This window comes from Microtus pennsylvanicus, chromosome 10 (assembly GCF_037038515.1).
Source record: "Microtus pennsylvanicus isolate mMicPen1 chromosome 10, mMicPen1.hap1, whole genome shotgun sequence".
NCBI lineage: Eukaryota > Metazoa > Chordata > Mammalia > Rodentia > Cricetidae > Microtus > Microtus pennsylvanicus.
Genome location: NC_134588.1, coordinates 84,015,457 through 84,028,440, shown reverse-complemented (window position 1 = coordinate 84,028,440; position 12,984 = coordinate 84,015,457). Strand labels below are relative to the sequence as shown.

General features: G+C 45.1%; 1 protein-coding gene across 1 annotated transcript; it reads right to left on the bottom strand.

Annotated features, from left to right (window-relative positions):
- Positions 1–8,583: 8,583 nt before the first annotated feature.
- Positions 8,584–10,093, bottom strand: LOC142858156 (disks large homolog 5-like). Its single transcript, XM_075987353.1, has 3 exons — positions 9,950–10,093; positions 8,911–9,094; positions 8,584–8,610 (listed from the first exon to the last, which is right to left on the bottom strand). Exons 1-3 carry the CDS (start codon positions 10,033–10,035, stop codon positions 8,584–8,586), a joined length of 297 nt encoding a protein of 98 aa, XP_075843468.1. The 5' UTR covers positions 10,036–10,093.
- Between the last annotated feature and the right edge of the window lie 2,891 nt (positions 10,094–12,984).

Genomic DNA, 12,984 nt, shown 5'->3' with positions numbered 1-12,984 from the left:
ACTTTTGCGTTAGAGTGCAAGGATCACTCCAGAGACAAGACAGACCCCATAAGCTTCTTCTCAAGAGCCTTTTGATTTCTCACCAACGCTATGCCAGAGGGGTACATACATATGTACGTGTGTATGTGACGTTTAAATCAGACCCCATTCCCTTAGAAATAGCAAGCCACCCAAAATGATCCTGGGATGATGGAAGGGGTACTATTCAGTGCTGAGTCACCAGCTAGCACCATTTCCAACCATACAAGCAGGGCATAGGACAAGGTATACAATGGCCCCTCCCATATGGGACGCCTGTGGTGCATTGAAGACTGTGGGAAAGTATGAGAATAGGGTCTGCCATAATCTTAACGCTCAGCAAAAGGGAACTCTTCTGACTTGCACATGGCCAGAGCTGTGTGGGACTCAGAGTTGAGTCTGTGTCTAAAGTAGAGAATAAAGGTGACCTCATTGCAGTTCTTGTCTGTATGTCAGAGCAATTAACACAAGTCCTCTCTCTGTCCCCAGTTCACCCTTCTAACAAAAAAACCAAGAGGCCACTATGCATGAGGGGAGAGTCTAGGGACAGGGGCTGACATGTCAGTGTTAAAAAGGATGACAATGCAGCAGTCAGTTCAGAAAGGAAGCTGACAATATTCCTTCCACTGAAGTTCACGACAATGAGAAACCTAGAAGGGAGCACTGGCTTTAAATTCATCACCCTGCAGGCAGAAGCAGGCATAATTCAAGGCTAGCAGGGTTTATGTAGACAGTCCTGAGATAGCCAGTGATACACAGAGAGACCTTGTCTCAAAACAAAGACAAGAAAAGCCACAAGAGTCTTGCTGATGATCCTAGAAACTGATGATCCTAGGAGCTGATGATCCTAGGAGCTGATGATCCTAGGAGCTGATGATCCTAGGAGCTGATGACCTAGGAGCTGTTCCTCAGGAAACCAGGGGCCTGACCACAGGTGAGGCGATCCAGGTTTCTGTCTCAGGGCACAAGATGCTTTTCTTTAGCTGCAGACAGGGCACAGAGGCAAGGTTAAAAATATTTCACTGAGCGATGTGGCAAGAAAGACATATCAGGAGACTCCTGGGTGAGTCTGGCTATCTGTAAGAACTGGGGACACTATGCTCTTGATTCTGTTGCCAGCAGTGACCACAAGGAACACTCTTAGCATAGGAGTGTTTGTGTGCTGCCTGGGTCAGGGAGAAAGGCTGCTCTTGGAATTGTAGCCGAAATACATTCAATCTGATGAGAGTACAGGAGGAAACCTAATGGACTGAATTCTGGTCAGAGAATTGGTGCAGAGATGTAGACAATTTTTAGCAATATGGCCAGAACGAGGTGCGGTCTTTGATCTCAATAGTGACCCCTACTCCAGGCACTGTCCTTATTGTGTCTCCACAAGAAGATGCTTTTCCTCACCTACAGAAATGGAGCTTGTAATACATGGAGCACTCGCTGTTCTATGTGGCAATCATGCAAAACATATTATCCCCGAGAGCAGTCACATTGACAGGTTGTGGTGTGTGGTTGAAGCTGACCAGCACTTCAGAGTTTTCCAGCAAGGCCCCAGGAGACATTCCTGACAGAGATCTGCATGCCTCCTTGACAATTCTTTTCATCATGTTCTTCTCACTGATTTTAACACAGTGATGGCGGGTGTGTGGGTGCGTAACCACACGTATGAAGAAGAGAGAACGGTCTTTGTGAGGGCTGTCCTCTCTATCATGTGGGTCCCAGGGAAGAAACTCAGGTATGTAGGGCTGGCAGCAACTACCTTTGCCCGCTGAGCCATCTCACCAGCTGATCACTCAAACACGGCATTTCATGAGTTGAACATCAGGATTTATGAGCTCTGGGTACATCTCTGTGCTTTATTAATGAAGTGCAGATTCTTTCCTCCCCCAAAATAAATGAGTGCTGTGGTGAAGAATAGATGTTCCACAGGTGGAATCCACGGAGGGAGCTGTGAAGCTGGGGTTGGGAGGTTGGATGCCGGAGGACCGAGGACTTGAAAACTCTATGGAGTCTCCCCTTGGGATCTAAGCTACACTTCTTGGTGTCACGGGGTTCTTATCTTTTCTCCAACTCTACGTGGGTTAAAATTGAACCCAGTGCATTGTGCACTCTAAGCAACGACTCCAGCATTGAGCTTCATCCCGGGTCTGGAATTCCACTCATGTTCCCAACAATAACAAGGCAGGCTGGATGAAACGACTCAGCTGTCAGTGTGTCCACTCCAAGACCGCACCGTGAGAATGGCTGACAGAATGCGCTCAAGACTGTGTGTGGATCTGGGCAGCGGCGGCACATACCTTTAATCCCAGCACTTGGGAGGCAGAAGCAGGCAGATCTCTGTGAGTTCGAGACCAGCCTGGTGTACAAAAGGAGCTCCATCCAGGTCAGCCAGGACTGTTGCACAGAGAAACCCTGTCTCAGAAAAACAAATGAAAACAGAACAAACAAACTTGCAAACAAACCAACAACCTGGGCTCTTTAGATAGATGGGAGGGGAAAGAATGGGCTTCAGTCCACACTCAACACTAAGGACAGTTTAGCCTGTGAAAAGCTGAAATGAATCTATTATATTTACCTTCAGAAATGATAGTAAAAGCAGCCAGGTTAATCTACCCATCTGTCAGCATTTAGCAAAGCAGCCAAACACTCAGCTGACGACTCACGTGTGAAAAGGTTATAGCTTGCCCCAGACTACTTCCACATACTGAGAAGATGAAGGAGGAGATCCACGCAGTATACTAGGAACTAGGTAGTGTGGCCTAAACCAAGACTCACGTAGTTTTCAATGTGTCTATAGATGGCCCTTTCTGTGTCAGGGTTGGCTCACAAAGAGAAGGAGACCCATGTCAGTGAGTAACCAAATCCCCTATCCCGGTTCTCTGGCTGCTGAGCTTGATGATTCCCTGGTATCTCAGCACCTGTCTGAGAAACTCCCTCCACACCTGGACTCTCTGGCTCACCTCAGTCTCATAAGTCTGATCCACTCCTGGCACCTCTCCAATTACAAAACAATCACCTAGAAGAAGCCCTGCCTCCATAGAGCTGGGGAGACGGCAAAGCAGTCAAGTGCCTCAATACACTAAGATCTGTCACGGCAAAGACCACTTCCGTTGTCCATCTCTTGTCCTAAACTTGCACGGGACGCTCTCCACCAGAGGCATTTCTCTTCTGCTGCAGGCTCCGTGCACTGTGCCTGCTCTGATCTCCTTCCTGGCATAATCATAATCATAATATAATCATAGATGCGATTAGTCTACACCGTCGTCCTAGATGAGAGGTGGCAGATCTGCTCCAACCCTGACAGTAAGTGATGCTGCACCGTGATCCTGACCCACAATGATCAGTGGAGACACCAGAACCTGCCATAGATGCCTGGCAGCCTAAGACAATTGCATGCCTACCTCGTATACCTGTCCCTATGCATTCCCAGTGACTTCTCTCTGTGGTTGGGGGTGATCCCCATAACGCATACAGCACCTAGGGTTTGAAGGACAAAAGCTAAGAGCAGAAGCTGAGAGATGTCTCATAGTTCAAGAGCTTTGGCTGCTCTCTCCCAAGGCACCTTAGAACCATCTATGAACAGGGATCCAGTGCCCTCTTCTGGCCTCTGTGGGAACTGCATACCTATGGGGCAAATGCAAGCTCAAGGCCAACAGCCTCTATTTCCCAAAGTGACCTGGAAAGTCATTAATGTGCTGTGTGCTTACCATGGATGCTGGGTTGCAAGAAAAACAGAGGCAGATAGGTCTTGGTTTCCTGATATCTTTTGTATTCCCGTAATGAATGTTTTTATTGCCTGAGAGTCCCCAGAGCAATAAAGGTGCATTTCTGAATAATGTGGTCCTTATGGCCAATTCATAAAAGGGTATCTAGAAAGTATCATATTTTAGGGTTAGTTAAATACATGACAGCAAGAATACAGTATGGATACTGATTCCACTCTAAGGTGTTTTTCCATGGTGTAAGCCATGCTATCAATACCCAAGATATAAATCTATTGTGTCCCCCTGGCTGGTGTGAACTCACTATGTAGCCCATGCCGTCTGGAACTAGCAGAGATCCCTCTCTGCCTGTGAGTTCTGGGTTACAGCAGTGTGTGACCACACCTGTTAAAGAAGATGGGTTTAAGTGGGAAGACTTGGAAATTGCTTTTTTAAGGGAGCCATTTGAGAGTTGGCAAGAGACTTGGCTCTAGAGGGGTTTCCAGGTGTCCAAGGGGATGTCCCCAGCTAGGTCCTTGGGCAGCAGAGGAGAGGGTGCCTGAATTGGCCTTCTCCCATAGCCACACTGATGAATATCTTGCATATCACTATAGAATCTTTCTTCATCTTGCGTTGGATGGCGATAGAGACAGAGACCCACATTGAAGCACTGGACTGAGCTCCCAAGGTCCAGATGAAGAGCAGAAGGAGGGAGAACATGAGCAAGGAAGTCAGGACCACGAGGGGTGCATCTACCCATGGAGATGGTGGGACTGATCTAATAGGAGGTCACCAAGGCCAACTGGGACTGAACGAGCATGTGATCAGACTGGACTCTCTGAACGTGGCTGACAACCAGGGCTGACTGAGAAGCCAATGATAATGACACTGGGTTTTGATTCTACCTAATGTACTGGCTTTTTGGGAGTCTAGCCTGTTTGGATGCTCACCTTCCTATACCTGGATGAAGTGGGGAGGGCCTTGGACTTCCCACAGGGCAGGGCACCCTGACTTCTCTTAGGACTGGAGAGGGAGGGGGAAGAGAATAGATTGGGAGGAAAATGGGAGGAGTTGGAAATTTTTAATAAATAAATGAATTAATTAAATAAAAGAATGAAACAAACGTAATTTGTTATAACCTGAGTAAAATAGAGAAACACTATTTTGAAGTTCCTGTAAATTTTAGGAAGTTTAATAGCACTTATGCCACTGTAGATATTTTAGTTTAGAAAAATTATATATTTATTTATGACAATGATCACTAATACATTCTTTTTCTTTTAATTAATTATCATCAATGTTATGATTTAATGTGGATAAAATTGATATAATTGGTTATTTGACTTGTGATTAAAATTTCAGTTGCAAGAATATATTTTAAAATAAGCAATTTATGGTACACAGTTACGATAAAATGTTGAATGGTAAAATATTTGAAACACGTATCCAGGAACGAGTCATTAGGCCAGAGAGGAAATCCAGGGCATGAAGTCACCATTCCGTTCAAGACAAATACTGACGACATCCGCCGTGCTCTTTCTTAATAGTGAACCGCTCTTCAGATTTCTCTAGGAATGGTATTTCCCTTTCTTTGGGGCTACTGTATTTACCTATAAACCTGGTCTGTTACTTTGTTAAAAGTCTCATCCTGAGTCAACTCTGCAAAGCACCTTTGCCTTTTCTATGGCTTTAATATGTCTGTTGCACAAAAGTTCCAATCCAGAAAACATTCCATTGGGCTTGGAGTTCAAATATTGTCACTCGTGGTGGGCTGGCCACGTAACTCTTCGGAGTTTGTTTTGATTATTTTCATCTCTGTTAAATAAATTAACTTGGAAATCTCAAAAAAAATACATTTTTTTTTGTAAAGGGGGCTTTAACAGGGCATTCAACATAAACACTAGATAATACTCTTAACAAATTATGAAAATCAATAACAGGAACAGATAACATCAAAGTAACAAAGCCAAACTTAAACAACTAAAAACAAAAGTTTAAAACAAAACCAAACAAAAATTAAGCTAATTAGTTTTCCCTGAGAGACATGGTAGTGAGGCAGTCACCGATTGGAACAGCTTTTTAAGATGCCTGTAGTCATTCCTTTTTTGTTAGATATCAGGTTCCCCCCAAGGCTGAGGCCATTGCTGGTAGATGTAGCGTTTGGAGTAATTTTTGTCTCTGGTTTTCTCTACCCCAAGCATGGTTTTGATGCTTTTTCTTCATGAGAACTGAGTCAACAGACACAGATCAGACTGGGCATGACCACCTGGAGGACAGCTGGTATTTCCTTCACTGGTGAGTTCACAGAAACAAGGGGTGTCTTTTTGTCTGGAGGCCTTGATCCTAATGTGAAGAATGTGATGGTTTCAAGGTGTTTGTGGTTCCCTTTGGCTTCCTCAGTTCTCTCAGGGGGTGTTATCAAGAAGGAAAGGGAATCAAGACCCAGAGGCAGCCATATCATGGGTCACTGGCTAGACATACTCAAGGCCTATTCCAGGATGGAATCCAAATTTGAAGAATAAAAATGATCCCGGGACTTCAGTAGTTGCTGGGGATGGGGCTCAGCAGGTGGTTCTTCCTGTAGCAGCTCCTTCTGCAAGTGGCTCTTGTCCTGGGCTGTGGCCTCTTCCACCTCAGGCTGGAGTGTTTTGGACCTGGGAGAGGATAGCAGTTAAGGCACAGGTCAGGAGTGGACATGCCATGTCAACTGTCTGGCTCCTACCTCCCAACACCTCAGGCGTCCTGGAGAACCAACATTGATCTTTGGACTGATATCATTTCTACAGCGTCCCCCTCCAAAAAAAATGGATCACAGAGTAGCTGGGCCTAGAACTTTTCTCAGTCCTAGACACATGTCATAACTTAAACTGAGCTTGTATATTGTTCTTTCTACTAGAAAAATAGAACATTCTCCTACAGATCAGGGACATCATTTTGTACATAACAGCAGAATATAACTACCATAGCTAACAGTGTATGAGCAATACACTTGGTATTGATGAGGAGTTACTGATCAACACATCATCTTATTGATAGCAGTAATACAGCCTTGCCATCAGGTCACCTGAACAAGGTCATGAGGTTAGCTCAGTCCTCATGCCCAGAGGAACCATAAACATGAGCACCATGCAAGATAGAGCCTGTCATGCTAGAGCAGCATTTCCTGTGATGTGTGCTGAGAAACTGGCCCTGCCTGGGTCTAGGACCAAACAGAGACTTGCATTTCCTTAGGACTAGAGCAGAATCTACTTCCTGGCTCTCTAGAGGAATCCTTTGCTCAACACTCGGTGAAGTTCTGACCAATCCTGCAGCAGAGACATCTGTCTGAGTTGATCCTGTCAATGATAAGCCTAGTATATCCATAATACAATTTACATGGCAAATGGTCAAAGAATAAAGACAGCCAGTGTTATATCTAATCATGACCGAGGGTGGGACTCTCAACCCTACTGTCCAAGGCTGCAGAGGCCAAAGCAAGCAGTGAGTTCAAGGAAAGCAGTCTTGGAATAAACCAGAAAACTCAGAAGGGAGCAAAGAGAACACAATTCTGCAGACACACTGAATATCAATCATACTATTTCCTAGAGGGAAGTTCTTCTTTCCTGAACCTACTCTGAAGTGTTATTTCCCTGGTGATGACTGGGAGCGTTGCCCATAGGCGAAGCCCACAAAAGGCAAAGTTCCAAGGTAGAAGGGTATTCCAACTACCAGCACCCAATTACTAACTCCCGGCCTGGGTTCATACCTCATCTGGGAGACAGTCACGTGATGTTGCGGATTTACTGCCAAATTCTTTTCTTGATTGAAGAGCTCCTTCTGCTTCACTGGGGACTGCAGACTTTCCTCCAGACTCTGCTGCTCCTGTTCATTAGAAAATTGTGTACTTAGTGGAGAGTTGAGCATAGGCAAGAATATACTCTCACAAAAGTGTGAGCATACACAGAGGATCCAAAGAGTTGCTGGTCAGTCATTCCAGCCAAAACAGCAAGCTTCTTGAAAGGGAGAACGCCTGTTGCAGGGTAGAGACTGACAAACACAGGGGTCTCCCTAGCCGCTATCCGTATGCATGGTGCATGGTACCACTCAGTGACCTCCAAACCCACAGAGAAGGACAGACAGACAGACGGAGAGACAGAGAGATAGATAGGAAGAGAGAGAGCGAGAGAGAGAGAGAGAGAGAGAGAGAGAGAGAGAGAGGGAGAGAGAGAGAGCACAATGAGGTGGGGATAAAACGATATCATACTCGATGAACATGTGAGTTTACATTAAGAACACAGCTCTTGGGCTGGAGAGTTGGCTCAGTGGTTAAGAGCATTGCCTGCTCTTCCAAAGGTCCTGAGTTCAATTCCCGGCAACCACATGGTGGCTCACAACCATCTGTAATGATGTCTGGCGCCCTCTTCTGGCCTGCAGACATACACACAGACAGAATATTGTATTCATCATAAATAAATAAATATATATAAAAAAAAAAGAACACAGCTCTTTCAGAAGAGTCCGGTGTCTCTGCTCCCCATCTCCTGGGACTAAATTGTACACAGGGTTGTGCTCTACTTGCCCAAACTATGTTAAGGTGGTCGAAGAGCTTTTGGTTTGGAAGCCTCAGAGTTCCCACGGCAATTCTCCCTTTCCACATCCCTGACAACAGGTCAGTTCCATACTGTTAAGTTCCGTGAAGGGAGAATATGCCCAGGACACACATAGCAAACACGGATTGGAAGATTCCCACAGAGCTTCCTGTCAGTGTAAATCAGGTGTTGGGCATGGTGATGCAGAGAATAGGAGGAACGAAGCTCGTATGTCACCCAACAAGGTGACAAAGGGAATCACTCATTTGACACTGGCCAGTGGCTTTTCTCCTTGTGAGCTGGCCCTACCCCGCCATGATGTCATATGAACCCTGGAAATCAAAGGAGGCATAGGACGTAGACCTCACTCCCTCAAGTCTGTGCATAGCGCCCCTCCCATCATAATGACCTGTAGGTGTGTGATGTGTGATCACCCCACCTCCCTCATTGGACAGCAGCTTCAAGCAGAGCAGCAGGGGTTGTTTGCCATTTGATTCTCACAAGAGACTCATGCCCAGAAGCACTGATGCATGGGCACAGAAATGAACATGCGGACGTCATGAAGGTGGTGGGGAGTGAATGTGTGGATAAATGATGCTGGACCTAACCCTGACCCAGATGCTTGTCCCTACCTGATGCTCCTGGGTCTGCAGGTCTCTGTTCTCTTCCTCTTGGTCTTGAAAGGCCAAGTGCAAATCCTCCAAGTGCTTCTGCAGCAGGACCCAATACTGCATCAATTTCTTGTTCTCCTGCTTCAGCAAGTCCACCTTATCCTCCATCTGATTCTTCTCCATCGCGAGCTGGTACTGCAGATTGCTGAAAGGAAGCACCCTCTGCATCGTTAGCCCCTGCCATCCTCCTCCTGCCACCCCTGCCTCCATACCCCATCAAGCCCTCTGGTCCCCAGTGTCTTGGAGAGAGAGACAAGAGTCTTAATCATCTGTGACAGCTGCATTCAGAAGGCCAAAAGTAGAGAACAGGGGATTCCAGAAAAAAAAAATCAAACTACTTCTGAAAACTCCAACAACCAAAGAAATCCAAGAAACTCTACTAACAAAAGGGGTCCCCACCTGCTTTTACCTGACCGTGGTAAATGGGTCAACATCACCAGGAAAGGGACAAATACCTTCTGATGGAGGATTAGAGATCCAAGTGGTGGAGAGGTTCATGGCAATAGGGCCCTGCCCGAGACCCTGCCTGCTACACCACTCATGTGTGTTCGTCTATCTAGAAAAGGGGTTCTCAACCTGTGGGTCATGACTTCTTTCATGATGGAACTACTCTTTTACAGGAGAGGTATCTTAGATATCTCGCATAACAGATATTACATTATGCTTTATATCAGTAGCAAAATTATAGTTATAGAATAGCAGGATAAATAATTTTACAGATGGGCATCACAAAAACATGAGGAATTGTGTGAAAACAGTCAGAGCAATAAGAAAGTTGAGATTCACTGATGTAGAGGCTACTAAGTATGAACACATGGGGCTGGGTGCAACTCAGTCTTTCACAATTAGCAAAACTGAATGCAAGAGACACAGCCCAAGAGCTGCTTGCTAAGAGGCAGAAAGGCTGGAACCAGAGCCGTAGACCCCACAGTCCAGAGACAAAGAAAGGCAGAGATGGCCATCCCACAATGCAGTGGTCCCTTGTACTGCAGGCACTTACTAATAGAAGAATGACTCCTTTTCAAGCTCATTGAATTTCTCTGTGACTTCGTTCTTCTCATCCTCCAAGCGCTGCAGGTCTGACATGACCCTCTCATGCTTCCTCTTCAGCTTCTCCAATAAAGGGTTTGGCTTGCGATAGGCCCTGGTCCTGGAATCAAAGAACTCCTTGAACAAAGTCCTCACAGATCACATGAATTCAGGCTGTGCTCTAGACTAAGGCAGCACAAATGGCTGCCACATCCTGTTTCCTATGTACTGGGAGCTTCTGGTGCTTATTAAATTTGCTCTTAGTAAACAAGTGCATGCTGGGAATTCATGCTGTACTGCCTCGATCTCTTATTTATGTGACTCAGGCTCTGGTATTCATTTGGAGGAAGCAGAATAGTCCATGTTCCCATCTTACTCCTGCCCGGGTTTCTGGTTCTTCTTTTGGGAAGCATGAAGGCGCATGGTGCTGAGCCAAGGGACACCTTGAAGGTGCAGCCTCTCAGAGTCCAAATCTTAGATGAAAAAATTTAGGGTGAAAGTGTGGAACCAAGACAATCACCATGGAGCTTGAAACAAGGAATACCTATTGTCTATGGGCTCTTCGGTGATGGAGATCAGGTGATCCCGCAGCTCGTTTCTCTCTCTGGTCATTTGCTCCAGCTGAGTGGTCAGACTCTTCACCTTCTGCTTCTTGGTGAGGACCATTTGGGGAGATGGTTGCTCTCCAGCGGCCCCTGTAGGTAGATGAACTACAGTGAACTTGCCTTGGGACAGCACATAGAGGATGGACAGATGACTCTGAGCCCTAAACAAACCTTTGAGAAAACTCGTATGCCTGTGACCAGGGACACCTCAATAGATCCTGACCCAGGCTTGAGATGTCCCTGCATGGGATCTTAGTTCTTTCATTAATGAAGGGAGTTGGGTGTCTCAGCCAGCAGGTGTCCTCTGCCCCCTTAGCTCATGCTTCAGGTAAACAAAGAAAGAACCTCCTCAGGCCTATTCACAGCTGCAGAGTCTCCTTTCAACTTGGCTAAAGAGTCTACAAAATTGTGGGTTTCCAATTCAAGAAGAAATAGGCATAGTTCACAGTCACTCTGATCATTTAGAGATTCCTCAAATATCCTAACAGGTCACTCTAAGCACATGGCTATAAAGGAGAAGCCATATAGGAGCAGAACATGGTCACCAGAAGCACCATGTCACCACACTGCCAACTCAGGGCACGCAGAGGTGGACAGTGCCCACTAGTGTTGGAGTACAGTGATGCCCTGTCTTGATCTGGGCACACTTACTTGTCTCTTCTTATGCTGTTCCTATTTTAATGCTGGTTCCCCATCAACCCTTACCCTCCTGTAAGACTGAAAGCCAAAGGCTCCCAGCACAAAGCTTTTGTTTACGGGTTCCTGGCTTCTAGTTGAGACAAATTGTTATCCTGGAATCATTGATTTTCAGGAGCCATGTCTTGCAGAGAAGTCCGATTGCTACCCCAAAACCCCAGTTCCTATGCCCCATTTACTGGAGATGCTACCTAAAGCCTACCTCCTTCAGGGAGCTCTCCATCTTCTGTCCGGGACTTAGGGTGCCTTCTTCTGAACCATTTGTTTCTTGATGGTTTACAGTGAGGCTCAAGGCCATCTTTCTTCTGCCTCTCTCTGGTCTCGCTTCCATCTCCATTCTCTCTCCCTACAAGACGCCTCAGTCTTGCCAACATGATCACGGGTAACCGTAAAGGCACTGAAGGAACTCTCCAATGGCAATTGGTGTTGCTACAACACAGATGACATCAGAAAAATTCCAGGGGTCTCTAGGATACAATAGAATGTCCAGGGAAGAGACCGCTGATGTCATGGGGAAATAACGTTGCCTCTCTGCTAACCAACTTTCCTCATAACTTGCCCGGAGTCTGTTTTCTCTTCCCAGGAATCTTCTGGGACACAAGGCAAACCCTTAAGCACCCCATTCTTCAAAATTCTCTCTTATTGATTTGAAATCCCTTGGTATTTCCCAAGTGGGAAACTGACTCTTCTACTAAAATTATATGTTCACAAGGTAATGGTGTTATAGAAATTTATGGCTGGTATAATTCTCCACAAGTACCAACATCTCCCTATTTTCAGGGAAGTATACACTTAATGATGGAGAGGCATCTTCATTAAAAACTTCCTGGTAAAGAGCCTACAGATATTAGAGTATCAGTAGATAAAATATTTTTGATATTGGCCATTCTGACAGGTAAGATGTTATCTCAGAGTTCTTTGGATTTGCATTTCTCTGATGATTAAGTATGTTGAACAATTCTTTATTGTATCTTGGCTATTAGCGATTCTTCTCTTGAGAATTCTCTGTTTAGATCTGTACCCAGTGTTTTAATTGGTTTGTTATTTTGATGTCTAGATTCTTGTGTTCTTTATATTTTGGATATCGCCCCTCTGTCAGCTGTGGGATTTATAAAGATATTTTCCCATTCTTTAGGGTGCTGTTTTGTCTTTCTAACTGTTTCTTTTTCCTTACAGAACATTTTCATTTTCAGGGGGTCACATTCATCAATTTTTTATCTCAGTGTCTGTGATACTCGTGTTCTATTCAGGAAGTTGTCTCCTGTTCCAAAGTGTTCAAGGTCCCTTTTTGTCTTCTATCAAGTTCAGTGTATCTGGATTTACGTTGAGTTCTTGGATCCACGTGGACTTAAGTTTTGTCTAGGGCGATTGATATGAATTTATTTGCATTCTTCTGCATACTGACATCCACTATGCATTTGTTGAAGATGCTTTCTTTATTTCATAGTATCATTTATGTTCTTTGTAAAAAATAAGTTGTTCATATGTATGTGAATTTACATCAGGGTCTTCAATTTGATTTCATTGATCTAACTATCTATTTTTATGTTAATACAAAGCTGTATTTATTACCATAGCTCTATAGTAGAGCTTGAAGTCAGGGATGGCAATACATCTGGAAGTTCCTTTATTGCACAGGATTGTTTTTGCTAATCCCAGAACGGCCTCCGTGAACCCTAAAATTCTTCACTCCAAAAACAGCAGA

What these genes read in the sequence shown, in the direction of transcription:
- LOC142858156 (XM_075987353.1), bottom strand. Translation starts at nt 10,035, where the DNA reads ATGTCAGACCTGCAGCGCTTGGAGGATGAGAAGAACGAAGTCACAGAG. An exon ending in AAGGAGTCATTCTTCTATTA is followed by an intron (nt 9,095 to 9,949) that starts GTAAGTGCCTGC and finishes GCTTCCTTTCAG; the next exon opens with CAATCTGCAGTACCAGCTCG. An exon ending in TGCAGACCCAGGAGCATCAG is followed by an intron (nt 8,611 to 8,910) that starts GTAGGGACAAGC and finishes TTTGATTTCCAG; the next exon opens with GGTTCATATGACATCATGGC.